This window comes from Periplaneta americana, chromosome 2 (genome assembly GCF_040183065.1).
Source record: "Periplaneta americana isolate PAMFEO1 chromosome 2, P.americana_PAMFEO1_priV1, whole genome shotgun sequence".
Lineage (NCBI taxonomy): Eukaryota > Metazoa > Arthropoda > Insecta > Blattodea > Blattidae > Periplaneta > Periplaneta americana.
In genome coordinates, this window is record NC_091118.1 from 94,252,083 (window position 1) to 94,278,636 (window position 26,554).

General features: G+C 34.7%; 1 protein-coding gene across 2 annotated transcripts in view; it reads right to left on the reverse strand.

Moving 5' to 3' along the window:
* Positions 1 to 843: 843 nt before the first annotated feature.
* LOC138694442 (sialin-like) overlaps positions 844 to 26,554 on the reverse strand; it is a 94,077-nt gene continuing 68,366 nt past the window's right edge. The window contains exons 8-11 of one of the 2 annotated variants that reach the window (XM_069818152.1): positions 26,260 to 26,402; positions 16,742 to 16,862; positions 3,941 to 4,151; positions 844 to 3,807 (exon numbers count right to left, since the gene is read on the reverse strand). In XM_069818152.1, coding sequence (XP_069674253.1) covers positions 3,966 to 4,151; positions 16,742 to 16,862; positions 26,260 to 26,402 — 450 coding nt within the window. In that variant the 3' untranslated portion in view covers positions 844 to 3,807; positions 3,941 to 3,965. Of the gene's footprint in view, positions 4,152 to 16,741; positions 16,863 to 26,259; positions 26,403 to 26,554 lie in introns of both variants that reach the window. The other variant, XM_069818151.1, reaches the window with a different exon arrangement.

The following is a 26,554-nucleotide window of genomic DNA, read 5'->3' on the forward strand; positions in this document are numbered from 1 at the left end:
CCATCCATACACCACTCTTTCTTTGATGACCTGAAGCCTGAGGAGAGGCCTATAATAAGGACTGCAGGACGTGGACGTGGAAGAGGGCATGGAAGAGGAAGTTCAAGGAATACTCGCGATAGGAGGCCTACAGATGTACTTCATGACGAACACAGATGTTGCAGCAGAGAGAGATGTGACATATTGAGATGAGGCTAGTGACGTAATGGACAGCGACTAAGGCTGAATTTAATTGAAAATTAAAAATATTCTTAACCCACTTCTTTCGGTTATACAGACACATTTTATATCATAATATGATAATAAGCTCAAATGCTGTTAAGACAGGAATGGTTCATGTTGTAAGCAATGTTCTTGTTATTGATTTAAATAATATATAAATACTGAAAACCGTTGCACTTATATTCCTGTTCCACAAAAATATTTCCGTGACAAAATAATACAAGTGACTTTAAGGACCCAATTTTACCTACAATCTTTTAGAATAGATAATTTCTATTTATAAGTTAAAAATATAGGTACCAACTTTTACAACTGTAAATTTACAGGAACATAGTCCTGTAACTGATTTTTTTATTTCCTTTTCAACTTCAAAGTCATTTGTCTCAAAACTTACTAAACGTCACTTGTATCACTTTGCTTCTGAGTGCCTAAATTATGTGTGGAAAAACAGGCATTGCCTGAAAGTGCAGTACATCAGGTTTCAATGACAAAAAAATTGTCATTTACATAGCACTGTTTATTTTTATATTCGTATCGAGATGCGAGGAGGTGAAGATTAATTCTTTCCTACATATTAATATGAATCACGTGATAGCATGTTGCAAAAATTTACAATACATATAAGTATATTATATTTTATTCAATAAAATAAAGATTTGCATCATCATTCGTACAATATGTTTACATATATACAATAAATTCACTTAGCAATAATGGGCTATTAAAGAACGCTACATAAATTATACAATTTTACTGAGAAACAGCCTTAGAATGTTGTAAGACGACACAGTAAGAAACTCTAAAGTCTAAAGCCTGGAGTCGCATGAATACTGTGGAAAACTAAATTACTCATATTTTCTTTTAAAATGTGCTTAATTGCTGTTTCATTGTTTATTAAAATAAGCAGTCTCATTTCCAAACTAAAAAACTAAGAAGATACATTAGAACTGAACTACTCCACAAAACTTTCCCACATTTTCAACAGCAATTATTCATTGTACGATGCAAGAGAAAACAATATTATTCCATGTCACATAAATTAGGTCTATACCTACTAATCCTACCAGTCACAATTGTTTTGTAAGAGTTCGCGAGTCTTCAATTAGCCTTACATACGAAATAAAGACAATAAAATAAAAGAACAAAAAAGGCAAGATGCAGTAGTATATCACCTCATTAATCAAGGCAGACTATAAAAATATACCCGCTGGTATGAGAGATAATATATTATTCATTCCTTTGTTTACTTGAAAACGAAGATAAACCCAAACTTTGAAATGTTAACCTAGCAATAGAAGTATTACAAGTTACATCCTTTTGAGAATACTTTTAAAATCTCTATCGAAGTTACAATGAACAAGTTAAGAAATAAATATAGTGCGTTCGCAAACTCACTCCGCAGCTAGGAGACGGCGATGTATACTCTAGGGACTGCAGTTATGTTGGTAGGTGGGATTCACCGTTAGCGGGATTCACTCCACTCGAAGGTCAACACTGAACATGTGTGAATGATTTTGCTGCCAACTTAAAACTTCCCGTTAGGAGATCGAGCGCCTCTCCTCGCTGCGGAGTGACTTTGCGTACACATTGTATATATCCTGTTTTCTTAACTATAATAAAGAAACCTTTAGGATTAGTTGAAGCAAGATGAGGTTAGAAATCCATGTCATCTAACTACTGTGTTATAATATTTGTCTAAAAAATAGAGTAGTTTGCAAACTATCTTGCATGCGTGAATATTGAGATACTTTTTATTATTGAACTGATAAAAAAATTGTGGTGTCCAAGAAGAAGATCTGTTCCTCTTTAGTTTAATGGCGATTAAATGAAATTGAATCTCACTCTTTTGTCTAGTAAGTTATTACATGAATTACATATTTAATTATAGTTTATTTAACGACGCTCGCAACTGCCGAGGTTATATCAGCGTCACCGGTGGTGCCGGAATTTTGTCCCGCAGGAGTTCTTTTACATGGAAGTAAATCTACTGACATGAGCCTGTTGCATTTAAGCACACTTAAATGTCATCGATCTGGGCCGGGATCGAACCCGTAATCTCGAGCACAGAAGGCCAGCGCTATACCGACTACGTTACCCAGGCTGTTGAATTTAACATATTTAACATAGCAGTTTGGTTCTATTTTCTCTGCAACATCCATGAGGCAGTTCTGAAATATTATCAGAATCTCATCAGCACTCACTACAGTGCCTAGCAAGTATTATGTTTCATCCATTAAGGCTTTCTAATGATAAATAGTAATTATAATTGGTAACTACGCAGTCTACATGAATATATCACGCAAGCTGTCCGGATTCAAGTCCCGGTCAGGCCTGTGATTTTTTCTTTAAAAACCTATAGTGACACTTGCAATGTAGAAGATCGCAGTTGAAGCTTTCCTCGGGGTTCTCCCGTTTCCATAATATAAGCATCGACATCATTCTGTCGACATTTCTCCATTTTTATTAATATTTCTCGGATCACCAATCGGTAAAATGAGGAGAAGGCTGGTTCTGGAGACATTGAATTGTCTGCATCGAACACTGGATACACAGAGGATCTGGCTTGTGAGCAGCGTGATATGAGAATGTAGGCAGACATCCACGCAAGAGCAGCATATTATCTCCACATTCAGAAAACAATGGTAACTGGACAATTTACCGACATGAGTTTCCAGTTTCACCGTTATACAACTTTCTAACTTTATATTACAGTGGTGTAAATGCTATGTATGCGAAACTAACTTAAAACATTATACTTAAATAACAGGCAATTGCAAAAGCAAAAGGCCTTTTCTCGCACAGAGAAATCTAAGCAATACTCGTAATTTCTTTTTCCACTTCTTCGTGATATACAGAGTGTTAAAAAGTATTCAATATTTCAGAAAGTGATAATATGCATTAAAACATTGTTTATATGGGTTGAGGGAAAACCCCGGAAAAAAACTCAACCAGGTTACTTTCCCCGAACGGGAATCGAACCCGGGTCACCTGGTTTCGCGGCCAGACGCGCTAACCGTTACTCCAAAAGTGTGGACCTGTTGTAGTGATGTTAGCGTGTGTTGGATGTAAGGTCATTGTCAATGATGTTCACATTTACTCGAACAGTAAATATTAGACTACTATCAACTCTAAAAACATGATATTTTAGGAATTAAAAACAAAAAATAGAAGAAATAATAAAATTTCACTACACATCATGTTTAGTAGACCGATATGTGCAGTCTGCATAATTTTGGCAGTTTGTATCGTTTATAATCTGTATAGGATCATAAGTCAGTCTATTTCAACGAGTCACTCCTTTTTCTCAGAGGGCGACCACGGTTTATAAAACTATACGTATAAATTAATCAATCTATTAATAAATGAACCAATTCACCAGTAAATCACTCAATATATTAATCAGTAATTGAAAATTTATTATACATGTGCATTCCATTTTCATTTCGAAAAACTTCACTTTTAATATTATCTAGTATTCTCTTCTTTCATTCGAAAGTAATTATTAATTAATTACCAGTTAAAGAGGGAATGGAGCTTCCGAAGAAAAGAATGTCTTGAAACTGCACTTTACGAAGAATGAAATGGCTGCGGGACAAAGAGGAGGAAACAAAATGATTATTTTTATGTTCGTCATAATGAGTATTGTGAAAATGGTGATAACTATGACGATGATAATATAAGTTTCTACATAACCCGTGTGTAATGTGTGTAACTTCACCTTGAGAAACACTTCGTCTCACTTCTTATTTTTCTTTCACATTGAGAAGAGTTGGCTTCAAGTTGCTGAGGGCAGACGCATTTCTTCCTGAAGTTTTCCGTGTTTTAGCCCATTCTTGCCTCTCGCCAGATGCGAATATCCCATAGAATATCGCGCCCATGAGATAGATGGCACTTGCTATGTAGAAAACTATTTGCCATTCGGACGCCAGCTGAAGAAATAAATAATACATAAAATTAATGTTACTGATTTGAAATTCGTAAAAGAATTAAACATTAGAATCTATATGAAAAATTCTGATACATTACACGGCACTGTGATTTTTATGTCCTTTGTCGTATATTAAACTATATTTATTTGAAAATATAATGTAACATATATTCCATAAACATCTTGTTGTAAAATGTCTCAAAATAGAATTCCAATGCTAAATAACTTTGTAACGGTAAGAACTAGGGTAGCAGAACTCGTATGTAAATTCTTCAGAAAATAAAGAGGTATAAGTTTATATAGAACATCTGATACCTTTATGTAAAGTTTATGGGGAAGGTGGAAATATGGCCTAGGAGGTTTTTGCTCTGTATCGTACTGCAACTTAGCGGAAAAGCTCTAAATGTACAGTCATTTGGAGTAATTTTATACCGGTCAGGGGTACCTTTGTACCAGTTCCAAATTTCACTAGAAGACTTAATTTCACATTTCCTAAGTATAATATCTTTGAATTGAGGCCATCCCCATAACCTACGATCTCTATGCTTTGTTTTCTATTTATTAAGTCCGGTCCCTGAAGTGGCTAAACATTGCATTCTGTATAGGGTAAACATTGGTAAATTCGTGATAATTTCATGAAAATCAATTTAAAATGCAAATGTGTAAATATATCCTTATTCCGATTTTTTCATCTAAAAGACGATAATTTGCTGTACAAATCTGGAGACATAAAAATTTGGACACGTTCTTGAACAAGTGCCAAAAACCACTTTTACGACTTACGCTAAAAGATTGGTTATTTCGTGATAATCTTGGTAATTTCGTGATATTACATTGATAATTTCGTGAGAGGTAGAAGAATTGTGGAAAAATTCATTAAAGTCAAATAAAATTCTCATTTATTGTTACAAGACTACAAACATAGCAATTCCCTCTAATATTCATAGCAAGAAAACATAGAAATACATATCAACATAAAATAAGAATGAAATCAAAGTAAAAATTGAAATTGAAAAGGGATCTTCTTTGCCCTGAAAGGGTGAACACTTTTATTACGGACTTCACTATAGTCTATATTACTAGGGTAACTCCAAAAGTAATGCATAACATTTGTTTAAAAATTATATTTTTATCCTACAGCTTTCCTATTTTCACAGAATGTAGATAAATCATTTAGGAACAAAATGTTACATTTCCACATAATCCCCGTCCCTTTCAACTCCCTTACGTAATCTAGGAACGTGGATCTGTAGACCAGCACGGTAAAAGTCTGGACCAACACTTCTGAGCCACTCTTTAGCAGCATGCACAAGGGAGTCATCTTCTAACCTCGTTCCGCGAGGGGATCCTTCAGTTTACCAAAGAGATGGTAATCGCACAGAGCCAGTTCAGGACTGTAAGGCGGATGTTTCAGTGTTGTCTATCCGAATTTTCAGATCTGGTCTGTGGTCTTGTGACTGACATATGGCTGTGCGTTGTCGTGCAATAGCATAACATCCTGCTTCTCGCGATGCCGTCGAACACGACTCAGTCGAGCTTGAAGTTTCTTGAGAGTTGCCACATACGCGTCCGAATTAATGGTGGTTCTGTGTGACATTATGTCCACAAGCAAGAGTCCTTCTGAATCGAAAAACACAGTAGCCATAACTTTTCCTGCCGAAGGTGCACTTTCCAATTTCTTTTTCTTTGATGAATTTGCATGATGTCACTCCATTGTCTGCCTCTGTCTCAGGTCCAAAATGGTAGAGCCATGTTTCATCTTCTGTCACAATTCTTGCAAGTAAATCATCTAGCACTCAGCATGATAACAAATCAAACAGAAGCTACACTGAACCCATTGCGTTCCCCTTTTCTTTTTTGTTATCACACCTTTTCTTCAGATTTCTAAAATTCGTATTGTAATACAATTTTTAAAATAGTATAAAATGTAACGCTTAATGCTCAACAAAATTTCGCCTCAAACAGCTAATATTTCTATCAGTAAAGCTAAGCCTATGTGGAGACTACAGCTGTATCTAAAATTCCAAAAACATTTCCTAAAATTTCATTAAGATATAATAAATCATTGTACCAAATATCATTTGCTTACCTTCAGTAATAAACCTGTAATGTAATTACAAACAACCACAAAATTTGTACGTCTGAGAAGTCGACGCTAACTTGCTCTCTCCAAACATAAAAGCTCACTGAAGCAGCTACAATAGTCACACAAAGCGTAGCTGTATGTTTGTGGAAACTGGACAATATATGCAATCGCTTGGCGGAAATTTGAATCTCGTAACACCATTGGTTAGTTCACGAAAGAGCAAAGAAAAAGTATCACGAAATAAACACTGCCACGAAATTACCAATGTTTACCCTATAATAGCTGGTTTATAAACGATATTAAACTTTATATTATAGATATATAATTTTATCTTAGTGTTACATCGTCGTCGTCATCATCATCATCATCATTAACCGAAGATGTTGATAAAGCGTCGTAAAATAACCTACTAAAAATCATCATCATCATGTCCTTCACGTGTTAGAACCTAATGGATCCGTTACTGTCTCATGCCAGCGTTTTCGTCATCTTCCCAAATTTCTCCTTCCTCTTGGTAAATAAGCAAGAATTTGTCTAGTCCATCTAATGCTTTCCATCCTTTCGACATGCTTCTTCCACTGAAGTCTATATTGTTGAACAACTTGAACTGTAGGATTTATTTTTAGTTCTATCAGTTATTGTAAATGTTAATGCTTATCTTCTCTTCTTTAAAATACACTTATAGTTGTCATGCTCCATTATTATTATTATTATTATTATTATTATTATTATTATTATTATTATTATTATTATTATTATTTATGTACCGAACTAGGTTTTACCCTTCGAAGCGTCGACCTGGTTAGCACCGTTGGTATAGTGCTGGCCTTCTATGCCCGAGGTTGCGAGTTCGATCCCGGGCTAGGTCGATGGCATTTAAATGTGCTTAAATGCGACAGACTCATGTCAGTAGATTTACTGGCATGTGAAAGAACTCCTGCGGGACAAAATTCCGGCACACCGGCGACGCAGTTTCGAGCGTCGTTAAATAAAACATAACCTTTAAACCTTTCGTAGCGTCCTGACATAAGCATTTAAGGTTAGAGGTTGAACCCTGAAACTCCAGGATATACTAACCGATAACTTTCCTAACTTGTTTGGGAACGAAAATGCGCTGCCTGATCATATCTAATAATTTAAATAACAAAAAAATCATACAGCATTGAAAAGAAAGTCAACAGGTGATTTATATGCAAAAGACTTAAACTTGATTAGGGCCGAAATTAAACTAAATAATAATTTTTAGATTTTTTTTTAACTGTGCTTCCTCCTGTTCCTTCTTCCATCGAAGAAGCCTTTTTATATATGGGCGACAACAGTAATATTGTCTTCATAACTTTTATAAGAAATTCACTTTTTTCATGAATAAAGAATGCATAATTGTTTTGGCTGGCGGTACTTTTAATTATCCTCCCAACCATTCCTATCAAATGTACACCATACATTCGTGTGTTAATGCTTTCAATATTCCTGTGGTTATTTGTTTTGTTTTTTTGTTTGTTTGTTTTTTTTTTTTGCCAAATGTTAATACCCAAACATAGGATATAACAACATGTGGTGCTTCCTGAAGAAATTAAGTATCCAAATAATATGTGGAAAAGAGTTAGTAAATCAAAGTTTTTGTTAGATTATGAAATACAATCATACAATAGTGTCAAAATTAATTTTCCCGTGTTAAGATTAGCCTACGAGTGTAAATTTCACTCAGGATAGGGTTAACGTAGGAAAATTAAAGGAAACAGTACCAGTATATCTAACCAGAAGCTCCCAAACAAAACATCTGAAATTCGAAAGTGTTAAAAACTTTTATTTTTTGGCATTTCCTATTTACCATCAGAAAGATCAGATCCTTTTAGTGAATGTTTTGAATTTTCTCATCATATTCTGGAAAACTATATTGAAACATCAACCTTCCCCTTGAATTATAGGTTGAATCGTCACAATTTCGGACTGTACGAACTACAGACGCGGCATAATATTACTACAATGAACTGCAGCGTAAATTTTGTAAGACATATTCACTTATCTTCGTGGTCACAAATATATTAAAATAAAGCATAGATTACCGTACTAAAAATGCGAGAAATAGAAATGGCAAGGACAGTAAAAAATAGAGGAATGGACAAACACGTAAGGAACTATTCATCTTGAATCAGTATGAACATTACACTTCGAACGAGATATACATATACAGTACAGTATTTGAGGAGCATGGGATTTCAAGAATAGGTGAGCACAGATTTAAATTTTCATAACGATGTTGCCATGAGACAAAAGGAATTTTTGTACTGAAACCACCTAATTTAAAATAAAACGTTTACATTTTTGTTCCTCACTGAAAATTCGTGTTGGAGCCAATAGAAAGATTAAAGAGACTGTCTATTTTACAGTACCTTCTAATACAACTTATTATAATACAAACGAAAAGAGACAAAAGAAAACAAAAGGTTAGATAATTGAAATTGTATTCTTCGGGTATTTAATGTACAATGCACAGGAAAAGTATGCAAAAACTAGTTGGATATTTGAAATTATTAAGTTACTATCCTATATTACAATACATTCAACAACACTATTTTTATAGGATCCATAAACATCACTGTTTAACATACACTGCTTATACACAAACATACTGGCGTTCAAAGATACCTGACCCCTACCAATCGATCAATAATGGACAACAATTTATTCGTGTAAATAGCCTATGGATTCTTTCTTGCATCTAGCCCCTAACCAACGAGTTGTATTATAACTAGGGAGCGGATTTTTATGTGCTAAAAATTTTAATATATTTATTTTTTTATGTGCTAAAAAGTACGAAAATATTTGCTAAAAATAAAAAATATTTCTTTTTAATATGACAAAATACCTTACTTAGCTTGGAAAAAAAATGTTACTAAGTACTCACCTACCACACTTGAGTGCTACTAGTTGGAACACAAAGGTCATCTCCAAATTCTCCATCACAAATGCATGTCGATTATCTCTGAACAATGACTTATACTGTGAAAACGATATTTCCATATCACAGGACGTCAGACGTGCATATTTAAAGAGAGGAATGTCACAAATACAAACACCGTCAATTTCACCTACAGACACACTCTCCAATACTTGAGCAACTTTACACATTTTTTTATATATATACTGTTTTTCCCAAACACATTCTGGAATTTGTCCCTTAGTACTTGTACTTCTGAACCCGGTAGCGAGTCTAGTTTTATTTTCACGGCACGCACCTCCCTGTTTCAGACAACAGGTTTTTGGATGTTTCGAGTTTTTTTTTATGGTGTCACACAAAAAGCTTAGATTTGCTAATAGGAAAGCCAAATAATTTTTTAAACAACCATTTTCAGTATATCTTGAAGGATATCGATTGACGAAGCCCGGTATAACAGGGAATCACAACAAGACGTATTGCTTTACTTGATGGACATGAGCGAGAGGCGAGAGATTTGTTTAAATTAAATAAAGTTCATACCCGAGCTCTTATCTGTTGTGTTTCACAAACAAAGCGTGGAATGAAATTATCTTCGGCAACAATAAACATTCCTAATTATGTTTTGCAAGAGCTCTCCTCCTTGTCCATATTAATTTATTGTCTAATAATAACACTGATATGCTGCCTAGCAGTTCTCAGAACTTGAGGCGAAACTATTACAAAAATGTACCACGGATACACCACTCAGCGCTTGGAAACACGAAGCAACCAAGAATTCTTAAAAAAAGATTCTGAGTGACATAATTGATTTAGTTTTAAAATGTTTAAAAGTTCTTGTAAAAAAATATTTAAGTAAAAAACTCCCAAGATTTATGTGTTTATAACACATATGTGAAAATATGTATTTACATAATTTTTTTGTAAAAATATGTGTTTTATGTGAAATAAAATTCGGGTTTTGAACTTGAAATTTCATGTTCGGAATTTTTAACTTTGTTAATTGTGTTTTATAACACGCAAAAATAATATTTAATTACATAGGAATACCCTTCTTAATTATAACTCGTTCCTAACCCATCAAAAGCTTTCACTTGAGTAAATAGTTATAATTTTACTCGGCAGGTGGCAGTAGTGTTTCAGTTTTTCGAATTAATAGAAACTTTACACGCTAGATGGCAGTAACACTAAAGCCGAAATTCAGTAGCATTCGTGTTACAATGCTGTGTTAAAAAAATTACAAAACTTCTTTGGTCAATTAAATCATGCCTGGCGGCAACGTCTGCTCATAGTAATAGCTTAGAAAAGAAACTGTTGCCAGTTCACTTTTCTGCGTACTTCGCCTTAAATTTCGAGATCATGACGGAAAAGAAAACAATTTTAGCCCTAACAGACGTAAATTCCAGAGATTTCGGCAGATTTGTAGCTTTCCTCGAAGTGTCTCTGTGCTTAGATTCTTCTATTTATGACATGAAACGATAGCGCAAAAATATTGTTGTTGTTTAGTCATCTGTTCGAAGCTAAGTCCGAACCTCATAAGTAATACCAAGAAGGCACCACTTATAAGGTCACTAGGTCAGGAGATAATGGGACAGGGTCGCCGACGCAAGGAATGCGAATCAAACACTGCGATAAGGAAGAGCGGGCGAGAGGAAAGGTCACGAGATAACTTGAATGATATTCAAGAGTACAGTCGGAAGAGAAATGACATCGACAGAATCAGTATTGCGTTGTGATAGTTACATTATGACTTTAGTTTGTTCCATTGCATGTGAATACGTGTCTTGTATCGCACGGTATTATTATTTCATTCGTAAACATATATTGCGCGTTTAATTAGCTTCGAATTTTTCTCTTGCTACGTTCTTTATTTCCACAGCGATGTCCTCAATTGTTATCTTCTTGGAAGAGACAGTACTTCCATTGGCTCGCACCTCTCCCCCCTAGGCGTGCCTACATACACAAGTCAAAACAGACAGCAACGCCACCATTGCTTTTCGGTAATCGATTCTTTCGCGAGCTATACTACATATTACAATAGTCAGACTTCAGATGCATACACACAATTGTTGTTCCTCTGACACATATCGTCAAGTGAGGTGTACTGTCTGATAATAGATGTACATATCAGCCAGAACCTCAATCAGAGGACGCAAAAATATTGAGTTTATAAAGTAGTGTACTGCGTCGTGAATTCAGGAAGTAAATAAATGACGCCAAAGAAAACATTTAATAGTAAGTATGAAATTCAACGCAATTTTTAAGTGCCTGAAAGTATATGATACTGAAGATTTTTTCCTGGTTTCTATTTGAAATTGTTTTTCATTCATTGAGAATTTATCAAAGAGAATTCTCTCTCACCATGAGTTTTATGGCTTGGATGCAGAAGAAAAATTCTGCCAGTTTTAAAAGCTGGTGAATCCTTAAAATATTTACACCAGACATAATTTGAAGAAAAAAAAACTTTTTCACTTGCCTAGGATTTATTATTATGATGAAGTGTTGTTGTTTAGTCAACTGCTCCAAGACAGGTCTGAACTTCCCAAATGAAACCAAGAAGGCACCACTTATGAGGCAACTAGGCAGGAGATAATGGGGTAGGGTGGCCAGTTCCTTTCCCCTCTATTGCATACATCGCCCACTAGCTACATATTACACTAATCAGACTTCAGATGTATAGAAACAATTGTTCTTCCTCTGACACATATCGTCAAGTGAGATGTACTGTCTGATAAGACGTACATAGCCTATCAGGCATAACCTCAATTAGAGGTAACTATTAAGTATAATGTTGTAATTTTAAACCTTGCTTAAATGTAACGCCTTAAATTTTACTGAAAGCATATTTTAATAAATAAAACATCGGTTCGTGTTGAAACAATATTACACAGTGACACTGTTTTGTTACTCCGCGGGGTTTTCATTTGCCGCGTTGCCCGCCGCTATCTGCGCCAAGCGGCCACTCGATCTGCCGGCACTGAAACATTTAGTATAGGAATTTGTACTTACCCAGCTAAAAGTAGGTGCCGAAAATTACCCCCCCCAACTGCATGAAATTGTTAATTACTTTAAGAAGTTCTGCTTCACTGATTGACTCGATTTCAGCTTTTATATAGTCTTTAAACTCATTTATTGTAAAACAGAAGTAAGTTACGAGTCCGCTCGTCAAGCAACAAAATTACTTATGTTAAAGACAGAGACCTACAGAATTCCGGTATTTCAAAAATTAAATGAACAAGATACAAATAAGAGGTTGCATTTTTGTAGTTGGATTTTAGAGAAAATAATTTCTGAGGAAATTGATCCGATATTAATTTATTTTTCTGATGAGGCCTATTTTCATTTAAATGGACATGTATCCTCACAAAATCAACAGTATTACAGTCAGGAGAAACCCAATCTTATACTCGAAACACTTTCGTACGGTGAAAAAATAGGCGTGTGGTGTGCAGTGAACAGACATAGTTATTATTAGGCCTATTTTCACTCAGGACACAATTACCAGCGAGCGTTATGTGAATGAGATCCTTGACCCATTTTAGATGGACTGACTTATTGAGAATGCTCCTCAGTGTATTTTCAACAAGACTCCGCCACTGCTCATAGGTACTGCCGAAGACTCCGTGAGAGAATTGCGTCGAATTTTTTAAAGGAGAATTGTCAGTAAAAATTTGTGGGCCCCACGAATTCCAGATTTAATATCATGCGATTTCTATCTATGGGAGGCACTTAAAAATAAGTTTTATGCGAAAAACCCGCAACAATAAATGAGCTTAAAGACTGTATACCAAAAACAGTTAAGATCACATGATATCAGCCTCACCACTAAAAGCAAATTATATGAAACATTAATAAGACCAGTCTTGCTTTATAGATCTGCAACCTGGGCAGTTGGCAGTGCCGACAATTGTAGGCTGAGTATATTTGAGAGAAAGGTTCTGAGGACGATATACGGACCAGTAAATGATGAAGGCAGTTGGAGGAAAAGGTATAACTATGAATTATACCAACTTTTTAAAGAACCAGAGAAATTAAAGCTAGGAGAGTCAGGTGGCTGGGCCATATTTGTAGGAAGGATGAAAATGATCCTTGCAAGAATTTGACTCTCACTATACCTTTTGGCATCAGAAAAGTAGGGAGACCTCAGCTAAGATGACTGGGTTTAGTTCAGAAGTATGTAATAGCAGCAGGTGTTAGAGGATGGAAAACAAAGGTGTTAGATCGAAGGATAATGGAGAAGCATCGTTGGGATGGTCAAGGCTGGAACCCGGCTGTAAAACCGAAGAAGAAGAAGAAGAAGAAGAAGAAGAAGAAGAAGAAGAAGAAGAAGAAGAAGAAAGACTACATAAGAGCTGAAATCGAGTCAATCAGTGAAGCAGAACTTTACTTCAAGAATAAAGTAATTAACAATTCCAACAGTGTGTAACAGTGTGTAACAGTTGGTGGGGGTCATTTTCAACACCTACTTTGAGCTGGCTAGCTGAGTACAAATTCCTATACTAAATGTTTCAGTGCCGGCAGACCGGGTGGCCGCTTGACCGCAGATAAGCTCCTAGCGGCGGGCGACGGGAAAATGAAAACCGCGCGGCTAAACAAAACAGTGTCACTGTATAATCTGGAACCCTTTCAATACATTCATTACAAATATGACTTAAATAAGTTCCAAAAAGTAATACAAAATCTATGACAACCACATAACAATAAATATGTGTGAATTCATGAATACCGACGGTCTCTTAAAAAAGATAAAGAAAATATGTATTAACAAGTAAACATATTACTAAAATTTGTATTTAAAATTCTCAGTGTCAAAATATGTAAAGATACGTGTGTCAAAAATCTACCAGGTACTCAAAATGACAAATTAATTTTAAATGGGTGTACGTTACATCAGTAAACTAAAAATGTTTATTTACATATTTATCCGAGCTCTAGTTATAATCATCAGGTGTATATAGGGTGTTTCCGAGGTAGTGTTACAAACTTTCAGGGATGATGGCGAAGGGCACATGTATTAATTTGAGATAAGGAACCCTGGTCCGGAAATAACCGAGTCGAAAGTTACAAGCGAAAATAGTTCTATGGAAATGAAATAATTTTATTCCTCTGTACACCTTATTTATGTGTATTTATCTGTACATCTTACACATACTGTATTCATCTGACGTTGTTTACTTTGTCTACTTACAGTATTCCATTCAATGTGCTGTCTGAGGGATGGGAACAGGAAACTACACTAAAACAATGCAGACAGTGTAATATGTAACAGACATGGTCGGTCCTGATATGCACGTCTGTAGACAGCAGTGTATGTGTACAAGTTGCAGTGTCCAGTCGATCAGTCCTAGTGAAATGGAGGAGTACACGAGAGCGGAATTAGCAGATCTGATTTTATAATACGGATGAGCCAATGGGAACAGTAGACAAGCTCATAAATTGTATCGGGCGAAGTACCCACATAGGAGACATCCGGCCCATATCATTTTTCCACGACTGTTCCAAAAGTTAAGGGAGGGAGGGTACGTGGTGCCAAATTACAATTCCATTTCCACACAACTATTTTTGCTTATAACTTTCGACTCAGTCAATTCCGGACCATGGTTCCGTATCTCAAATTGATACATGTGCCCTTCACCATCATCCCTGAAAGTTTGTAATACCACCTCGGAAACACTCTGTACAGTATATACTATTAGCTGCTAATGAAATAAGGGATGCATTAATTGTTATTCCTTATAATTATATTGTTTGAATGTAAATTAAATATCTTTCAAGAGCTTACTTGTAACCTATATTTTTGTGAATATAAACACATATCCTTCATAATGATCTGATCTATCTAATGGATACGATTGAGAAATGTATTAAATTTAATTGGAATTTGAGTTGTAACTAGAGCTGCCATATGGCGCGGATTTCACGGATTTACAATACTACACGTCTTAGTGAGATGAAGGTGATAATAACGGAGACATGAATCCAACGCCGAAAGTTACTCAGCATTTACTCTTATAATGTATTGAAGGAAAACCTCGGAAAATACCTCAATAAGGTAACTTATCCCGACTTGGATTCCAACTCGTGCATGCTAAACGTTACTTCACAGTGGTTGAGACCGTAAGAGACCAATGAAGTAGCCTATAATAACGTAGTCATCATCATTTTTTATCTCGCTGTGGCGCTTGTAGAATACTTACCGAGTGATATGAGAGACAGTCGGAATCTATCAGTACTCAAGAACAAACTTAGTAAGCACGTTCTTACTGAGAAGAGTACTATGCAGTAAACTAATATTTTAACTTGACTGTAAATATTTAGAAATTCTTACAGTTTTGTTCCTCTTGAAATTGTAGTTACTTACTTTAGTTACTTCCTTTAATCACTAAATATATTAAGAAGCATATATTATTTTTCATGCCTCTAAAATAATACTGACGTAACTCCTAAAAATTGAATTTTGAGTTACAAACAGTAGAGCCTTTTAGTATATCTAAGTTCAGGTGCAAAGTCGGCAGGGCTCACACTGATACTTGGTAATCCTGAGTTTTCATACGACTTTGAAATGTTTATCTTGCATTTACTCAAAACTAACTTTTGGTAGTAAGGACAGTTTTATTTTGAGGGTGCGATTTGTACTTTTTGTACCTATTGTGATTTTATATTTGTACTTGTATTTTTTTCTTTCTTCCTCTTTCTGTTTGTATTAGTATTTGTACCTTTATTTATTTTTCTTATTTACTTTTGCATTCTGCATTTGTTTGTTTGATTGGTTTTTGTATTTGTATTGTTTATAATAAATAAATACGAGTATATTGGAGTGGATGAAAGATTATTATTATTATTATTATTATTATTATTACTATTATTATTACTATTATTATTATTACTATTATTATTATTATTATTATTATTATTATTATTATTATTATTATTATTATTATTATTATTATTATTGTATATGTATACCACATTTCCCATACACCAAAACTAAACTATTTCATTGTTAGAAAACTACTAAAATACCAGTTAGCATGTAGAATGTTTATATATATATATATATTAACTAGAGATGCTTATCTGTAAAAAATGGCCATTAGTAGTTAAGACAAGCTAAGAATTCACAGCCCCGGAGATTTTAAATGGATCTAAACTACATTACAATATTTTAATTAGTTTATTAAACTACGTATGTCAGATATAACTTGGTTAAGAAATTGACAACACGGAATACAACAGTAAAAACGGATTATCAATTTCTTAACCAAGTTATAGCTGACATAAGTAGCAAAATAAACTAATTAAAATATTGTAATGTAGTTTAGATCCATTTGAAATCCCCGGAGCTGTGAATTCGTAGCTCGGAGAGGACGAAATATCCTTCACACCATCTGAATTCATTAATAAAATATAGTTTAAAAGGAAGCTGCGGCAGTTTATGTTAAAGAGTGACCATCTTTGCAGAAGGACCAAGTCTTCTGATAGGCTATTTAAGTTGAAAGAAAATTATGAAAAAGAGAGAGAGACAGAGAAGAAGAAGATAATAATTTCTATCACTGTAACATTTTACCTTATTCTGTACAATGTAGCCAGTGATCGCTGGACTGATTACTCCTGGCAAGGTGGCAACAGTGTTTGAAAGTCCCATGAGAACGCTGGCATGCTGCGGTGCTATGTCCAGGTGATTCACGCTAAAATATGCAAATCAGAATTGTCATAGAATTGTCATTGGCAATGAGAAAATGATTCACAGCTTTTTTTTCTTTAATGGCATATTGACTAGTTTCCAGACATTGGGCGTATGTTTTTACAATATCGAAGTTAATAAACAGTTTTCTTTTCTATTTATACTTTCACTGAATTAACTATATTTTGAAAGCAAACATAGGCGAGATTAAAAATAAGAAATATCTACGTAAATGGCAACTTTATTTAAACTTCAGAAAAATTATATCGTTGCTTAGCAATAGTTGAAATCCTTTGAAATTATTGTGATGACGTCAACAATGAATTGTCAATCTATACTAATAACAGATCTGTAACCAAACTTTTTCTGGTAATTTTCGTTCTTCCAAAAAATTGGTGTTAACATGTATAATTAACCATCCTGAGACCAAAAATCGCATTCTTTTATATTTTTGTTTGTATGTATGTCTGTCTGTCTGTCTGGATGTTTGTTACCTTTCCACGCGATAATGGGTGAACCGATTTCAATGAAAATAGGAATATAAATTAAGTTAAATCTAACTTAGATTTCAGGCTATATGGCATTCAAAACACTTTTTTAAAAGGCAATTGTACTGTAAGGGATACTGAATTAAATACATCGAAATATCTCGCTCATAATTGACTTTATGAAACATGTTAAATAATAAAAGTTTCTTTAAAACCAGTTTCCGACACTCTTTATTCTATGCACAATTTTGAGAGGACTGATATTTAACGAGATATACGAGTTTTAAATTACCAATGAGTTTTATCAGTGCCGCCTCAGACTAATAGGCTTAATGAAATGAAAACACATGACTGCGTATATTTAAGGCGGCCTTGCATAACAAACGGAATATATTCATTTAACACTATTTTATACGGATATAATTCTGTTATATGATGGGAATATGTTATAAGAGGCAGTCAAATGAAAACGAGTCACCATGCGTATATCCCTATGATCTAGGGTATATCTCACGTCGGACAAGTTGGTACCACTGGAATTTGATTGCTGAACTGACATCTGATGGCAACTGGCACAGTTACAACCTCTGCTTACACACTTAACCACATTTCAATTTGGTTGATAGGCTTTTCCCTCTGCTCACACTCTCTACCATCAGTGAAGGGGAAGCTGCTACTGTCCATCTTACTAACGTTCGACTAATTGACTTTCAACACAGTGACAAAATTTTATTATTGAAAATGTTTACCGGTAATCTATATTTTGAAAGCCTATACTAAGCGTTAATATTTCATTTTATTGCTATTTATATCAACTGGCACATTAAAAAGCTAATGAGAGCGGAAGATATATGTTTTCTTCACCGCTAGTTGCTACTGTAAGCATACACAACGGGACAATCTGCACTGTGTCACTCCCCCTGGCTTCATAATACAAACTAACATTCCTTAATTTAATTAATTATTAGTTGGAAATATTGTAAGAACGACACTAAAATATACACAAACATGTAATTGTCAAACTTTTGTCACTGTATTTTATATTCACTTATGTACTTTACTTAATATTTTTTTTCTTGTGTGTACAACTTGGGAGGTGCAGGTATAAGAGGTAATAGCTACCGCTCTGTTACTGACGGACTCTGGGCAAGTAGAAGGGGAAAGAAATGCCTTCGCATCCTCTCAACTTGTATGAAATGTCGAATTTTAGTCCTTCATTTATTGTGCTGGAATTGAGGTTAGAGATACGTGTGTTCGTCCAACATCACTAATGAAGGCAGGTAAAGAAAAACAGCGAGGTTTATTGTGATTTTTGACTGCGGAAGGAGTAGGAAGATGAGAAATCCATTGTCGCAAATCTGCTGTTTGCGGTGAACATAGTATGTCATGTTCGCCTGTATTGGAATGGCACAAGAGATTCCGAGAGGGACGCGTGTCACTGCAAGACGATGCTCGCCCAGGACAGGCTCATCGTGCCATCACTCCTGCTGTTATTGCTGAGGTTGATGATCTGATACGGGGAAATTCACGGATCACTGTGGAAGAACTTCGTCGTTTGGTGGGAATAAGTCACTATTCCGTACACGTCATTGCGACGAAGCACCTGCATTACCGAAAACTCTGCGCGCAAGGAGTTCCACATCAGTTGAAGGAGGAACAAAAACAAACAGAATGGCTGCTTTACTGGGTCACTTGGTTCGACACCACGAGGAAGAGTATGCATTTCTATCCCTATTGTCACTGGGGACGAATCGTGGTGTCACCATTTTGACCGGAGAGCAAACAGCAGAACCAACAATTAAAACACATGGATTTTCCCATAGCGAAAAAGTCCAAAGCAATACACACAAGTTCGGGTAAAATCATGTTGACATTCTTCTTCGATTCTAGGGGTCCTCTGCTTGTTGAATTTCTTGAGTATGGGGCCACAATCAATGCACAGCGCTATGAAGCAACTTTACAGAAACTGAGACGTGCCATTAAGTCAAAACGCCCTGGAATGCTATCTTCATGATAATGCCTGCCCATATACTGCCAACTCCGCGAGGAATACGATTCAAAGACTTGGTTGGGAAACGTTTCAACACTCCTCCTACAGCACAGATCACTCCCCATGCGATTTTCACATTTTTGGAGAGTTGTAGAAAGACATTCGTGGACTTCGTTTTGCATCGGACGAAGACGTAAAGAACTGGTTCGGTAGACAGCCCACAAGATTTTTCAAGAATGGAACTGATCGTCTTGTCTCGCAGTGGGATAAATGTATAAACAGTTTTGGAGATTACTTTTGAGGTAATAAATGTTCTATTATATTTTTTGGCATCTGACCGGTTTTCATTTGACTATCCCTCATATAAATGTTTATCAGTAATAATACACAGAGAAGTTTTTGTGTTTGTATGAAGTAATCTCAGAAGCTACTTAAATGATTTAGATAATTCTCTCACCATTCGAAAGTGTAGTTTCTCTAGATGGACGTAATGCTATATGCCATTACGGTAACTCCTGAGTGAATCGAGAATTGAGATAGGATTAAATAGATTCTTACGTACAGCTAACTTTATATTCTGTTGCAATATTGTAGTCTATTACTTGATTATTTAAACTTTATTTAGTCCACATAACTGTATATACTGTTACCCATTAATTATATAAATTTATCAGTGATTACAGCGTGTCTCTAGAGTGATGTGTTGTAATTATGTGGTTATTTTCAACTGTTTAATTACGTTTTTCTCCCGTGTGTGGTATGGGAGGATATCGAAGTTGCACCTTATCTGTAGTGTAGGCTTATAATTTAATTGGAAATCTTCTTCCAGCTGAGAGTAAGAACCCTCAGTTCTTACAAGTATATTTTAGTTCAGACGCTGACCAATTGTCTATTAGGTCGAATATACAGTAGAGCATCGATTAGCTGAATATCGATCAACCGAAACATCGGTTAACCGAAAGAGTTTCACTCGGCAAATTCAAATTTGCGTGAGCGCCATGTAGAAGTTTCGCTAGCGCTGTTTGAGAGATTTAGCTGCAAAAAAAAAACAGTCTCAGCTCTGAAGCCAAAAAAAAGGGCTTCTTTTCCTAAACTGTATGGCTACTTTAATGGCCATTTTGAACTTGTCAAACTAGACTAGTCAGTTCTCTGTGTTATTAGTAAGACCTGTGATACAAAATATATACTGTATGTACAGTTTTGTGTTTAATATCAGTGTAATATGCAAGCATACTGCCCCTCTGACACCGATACAATTTGTTTTCGTAAATGATCGGTTATCCGAATCACTTATCCGAACACCCCCCCCCCCCCGACGCCAATTATTTCGCATAATCGATGCTCTATTGTAGTATCAATCTTAAAAGTAGACTGAACAACTCCAGAAAGTATTGCATGATAATAACAGTTAAATTTATAATTTTAAATACAACTTTGAAAATGATTCAGGAGAAAACGTCTTACAACATATAGAAAGCTATTATTCACCAATTAACTACAAAACTGTATTTAGATTTAAGTCAATAATATTTATTTCTAACAAGTGCAACGAAGCGCAGGAGTATGGCTAGTTTATCAATAAATGTATACATGATACAATACATTTAATATAATAAAGGTAGTACAAATACTGGGCAAAATATTAAACTTAATATGATGCTCTGTTTTATTATAAAGATTGAAGGCTGGTCCACAATAAACTGGGAATGAGAACCAGAATGAGAACGAGAAGTGAAGAACGTGAAGGAGAAGATTCTTTATTCACAATAAAGCGATAACGAAAACGGCTATGCATATCGATATGTATGTCAATAACGACATGTAAGCTTAAAGTCGATATTACGCAGTCTGATGTTATTTGTGTATACTTGACCAATAACCTTCTCTCATGAGTACAAGCCAGCCAACACAAACACAGGTTAACTAACTTCGAAATTTAAGACACAAAATATTTAAAAATTAAATTCACGTGATAGACTGGTCACATATACATGTAGCAAATATGGAGAGTAATTCTGCTGAATTTCTGCAATGAATGTGCAAGATATTATGTCATGGTCTCCTTACTACAAAATATACGACGACCAAATAGCTTTTTGATTTTGATGGCAACAGAATCAATCTAGTAGACTGTGATTGGGAACGAGAATGGTGAAGTTAAAACTTTGCAAACTCTCAGTTCCCGTTCCCGGGCTCCGGCAAGCTTCTCATTAATTGTTAATGTTCACATTTAAATTCATTCATTTTAAAAATTATTACGTTCTCGATCTCGTTGTCGTTTCCGTTCCGGGTTTATTGTGAACCAGCCTTAAGCTTATGTGCAATAAGGAAAGAATATAAAATAATATAATTATTGATTTAAAATGAAGTAAATTTATTAGAAGTTTTAAAGCTTGTAAAAGAAAACGCATCTTCAAAATAAAAATTCATAAAGAAATTCATTTTATTACAAGTGTAATTGAAATAATTGTAAGAATGAAACTAGTGTCAAAGCAAGAAAATATAATTATGATAACATATTAAATTATGTAATAAGAATGAATAAAGATAGAAATTCTAAGCCGATAGTCCATTATAAACAACAAGAATGGGTATCTGTCTGAATACTGTAAGGCGAAGATTAAAAGGAAGAATCCAAATTTAACAGAACATTACGGATTATGACAGGAGTAGGTTAATATAACTACGTGTGTCCATCTATCACAACAGATATATATTCGTCTTGATCAGAGATGTTATTAGACGGATATACCGATACCTAAATATGTGACTGAATTTTGGTTCGTATTTAATAATAATAATAATAATAATAATAATAATAATAATAATAATAATAATAATAATGGTTTATTTAACCTGCCAGAGTTAAGGCCATACGGCCTTCTCTAACACACAACCAGAAGTAAAACTGTGGTAGAAAAAACACTACAAATTTACAAAGTAAATAATCGATACACTATAATTTTAGACACAAAACTGAAGAAGATAATCATAATATGTATAATGTTAACAAGTCAGTAGAAATCAGACATAATATATAACATTTAGAATGAAAGGAAAATGCGTAATAAAATGTGAACAGTAGGTCAAAATAAATTAGACATACGAAGTATAAAACTATAAGACAATGATGATGATGATGATGATGATGATGATGATGATGATGATGATAATGATAATGATAATAATAATAATAATAATAATAATAATAATAATATACAGTGAAATACAAAGCATACAAAGAACACAATATTTTTAGGTACACACAGTAAGGAAAATTATGATTATATATAGCTCAACTTATCACATTATAGATATACAATTATCGGGAAATATGAAAACAAAAACATAAAATGAGTTAAATATCGCTAGAATATAAAAAATACGAATACTGTACGTGGAAACATGCAGTACAACACTTGTCATAACAGTAAGTTTGTTTGGCAATTCGTCATAAGATTTCAAAGATTTGAAAATTCGGCAGCCCTTGACTTCTGGCGGCAGAGAGTTCCAGTGACGAGAGTTAGCAACAGTGAAAGATTGGGAATACAGAGATGATGTGTGAAGTGGAATTTCTAGTGTGTTATCACCAGACATCGGATTCTAGGGCAAATGCCTATTTTGTTTCTTTAGGAGAAAAGTAAAAATAATTATTAATATTTGTGTTTCATGGAAATTGAAAGGTATTCAAAGAGTTTTATAGTGCCCTAAAATGCCCTAAAACGGTTATTAGAGCCTAATTTGTTAATATTCGCCTAAAAATGCCTAACTCACTGTAAAGTTTCGCATTTTACTCTTACTTTTTATAATTTATACATGCATTCACTGCGAAATTTAAGGCATTTAAAAAGTGGAAAGTTTGCTTCACACCGGCCATGAAACCATTGATAAAGGAAACAAAATGTTTTGAATCTCACGACACTCGCAATAGATTTCACCGGATTTAACATGTTTGGAGGCACAAATGCCGACAAAGAACCAACCTTAGTTTTGAAGCAGGCAACAATCACAACATGTGCTGCTACCGATTCAGAGATATACTATACTATAAAAATGACTGTTTTCGGTCTGAAACCGATTAGCTGTACTGCCCTTCAGAGTGTCATAAAATCACAATTTTTGGAGAAAGAGTGTTTTTGAAATATTTATGAAAAGTCGTAAAACTGCGAATTAGTAGGGTAAACCGTTACAAAATATTTAAAAGAATGGCCCTCCTAGTGTTAACACTACCAGGAAATGCAACAATAAGTGGAACTTTGTATTTTTGTCCAATTAAATCTCAATAACAACGGTTCATTTGAATGCTCGTTAACAGTTGCTCTTTCCCTCACCTTATTTGTGTTGAGAAGTTTTGAGCGGTAGGACGTTTTCCTGTGAAGTTTAACGCGATAATGCCGAAAAATATAAGTGCAAAATCTACATTGATCCGGCAATGGCTAACAGAATATTCAGAATTGACTTATGATGGAAAAATAATATTCTGCAAGATTTGTAGCAAACAGGTATGTAACAATAGTTGAAATATATAAATTCTATTAATTTTAATGAGTAGGCCTATAATATTTATACATTGACTGAGCTATCCTGAGGTATAATTCTTTTTAAGACCACTACACTTTAACCTTTTAAATTCCGATAGTTAAAGTATTTGCAGATCATTAAAATTTTGATTGTTCGAACCCACTAACTTTGTGATAGAAATACGGCAATACAACAATTAGGATTTTATTTTAATTCAGTTTACTTTACATTTTTAGATTTCGCAAGAAAAGAAGTGCCACCTAAAGCAGCATGTGCAAGGAGCGGCTCATAAGGCTAAAGCTCAGCAGAAAAATCAACTGCAACAAACTTTACTAACACAGCCTACTTCATCCAATCTCAGCAGCAATTTCTATGCTGATTTAACCAGAGCGTTTGTTGCTGCCAACATTCCCTGGAATGCAATTGAAAATCCGGTTTTAAGACAGTTTTTACAAAAATACTGCAAACAAAATATCCCATCTGAGTCGACCCTAAGAAAAAATTACTTAGACAGAATATACAATGAAACTTTAGCTTCCATTCGCGAGGATATAGGTGATTCTTACATATGGGTCTCTGTGGATGAAACCTCAGATCCTATGAATAGGTATATAGCAAATATGGTAGTAGGAAAACTTAGTCCTGATGGACCTTCGATTCCACACCTCGTGTGTGTTAAGGAACTTTCGAAAGTGAATAGCCAAGCCATTGCTTATTTTGTAAATAAAGGCCTACAGTCTTTATACTCAGGTAATATAGGCGATTCTAAAGTTCTGTTGTTTTGTACTGATGCTGCCTCATACATGGTTGCTGCAGCTCCACTTCTTAAAACATTTTATCCTAACCTCACGCATGTAACCTGTCTAGCACATGGCCTTCACAGGGTTTCTGAAACAATCCGGAATGAATTTCCTCTTGTCAATTCGTTTATTTCTAACACAAAAAAATGTTTTTGTAAAGCCCCATCCAGGATTTCAATATTCAGAGAGAACTTTCCAGATATCCCACTCCCACCTCAGCCGGTTGTTACACGATGGGGAACCTGGATTCAGTCAGTGGTGTATTATTCTAAGTATTTTAAAGAAGTGGTCACAGTTATTGATAAATTACCTGAAACTGATAGTGTGAAAGCAGTGAAAGATTGTCTGAATGACTCACGAGTGAAAAACGATATTGCCTACATAACATCAAACTTTTCTTTCATACCTGCAAGCATTGAACAATTAGAACGTAAAAAACAATCTCTTTGTAGCCAAATAGCAATAGTAAAGGAAGCTCAAGTGAACATACATTCTGCTTTGGGCGAAACTGGGAAAAAAGTTAAAAATAAGTGGGACGACGTATTAAATAAGAATGTAGGATTTTCATTGTTGGAAAAAGTATCAAGAGTGATATCGGGGGAAAGTGTAAATGTTCCAGTAAGTATTGATGTTTCTATTGTACCTAATTAAAAATTTGCGCCTCTCACATCAGTTTCGGTTGAAAGAAGTTTTTCTGCTTTCAAAATGATTCTCGGTGACAAAAGGCAAAGGTTAACTGTGGAGAATTTAGAAAAAATTCTAGTAGTGTACTGTGCAGATAATTATAATAAAGTCTGAGCATGGAACTGAATTTCAATAACTTAAAATGAGTAATCTTGATACCAATAATCATTATTTCATTAGTTTCAATATATTAAATTTGTGCAGCTCTGTTTATAAATATAATATGGTATTCTTTTTTAATGTTTAAACATACTTTTTTGTGCGTATTTTAGTGTATAACTAAAAATTTCAGTGAAAGAAATAAGTATGATACCTTGATGTGCCTAAAATGCCTATTTTCATTAAAATAGAGCCTAATTTTACAAATTTCGAGCTTATTTTAGGCGCCTAAAACTGCAATTTTTAGTGCCTAAAAATCCGATGTCTAGTTATCACGTTGTGATCGAGTATTAATATTATGATAGCGAGAGAGAGTATGAAAACGGGCGAATAAATGAGGGAGATGAAGTGTGCATAATTCGATATAAGAGAGAAAGCGAGTGCAGATTTCTCCTCTCATGTAACCTAAGCCATGATAAATTCTCGAAAGAAGGTGAGATATGAACATAGTATCGAACATTAGAAATGAAGCGAACGCACGGGTTTTGAACACGTTATTAACACATAATCAATGTGCTATTCTTTAGAATAGAGCGTAAATACTTTGGTACATACAAAGACTGTGTCACTTAAAATAATTTAAAAACATAGGTATGTTTTTTATTGATGGCACAAGGCTAAATAATACATAATAAAAGATGCTTCTTGCACCAAAAATAAATAATTCAATAATGCAATAACGGCATTAAGTACTTACGTGGTATTCTAAAGTCGTTTCATCTATGAACATAAATAATAACAAAACAAATATTCTCTCACCTAAATCCAGACCATGCAAAGCCCCCAAGACCCACGGCGATGGTGAGACAGGTTATAGAGCCCACCGGAGTGAGCAGGAACGCAGCTAGCAGCATAAACACAGTCTGGCTGATGAACGCACCGCAGTTGAACAGTTTCCTCACCTGTTGGAGTAAATGTAACCATCATAATCAGCTTGTCTTCCATAATGTACAAACAGTGATCAAATTGTGAGTATATTCACATTTTTCGCTTATCGTTTCACCGTATATTGTCCGTAAGGCTAAATGACCATATATTGTCAAAACTTCCATAG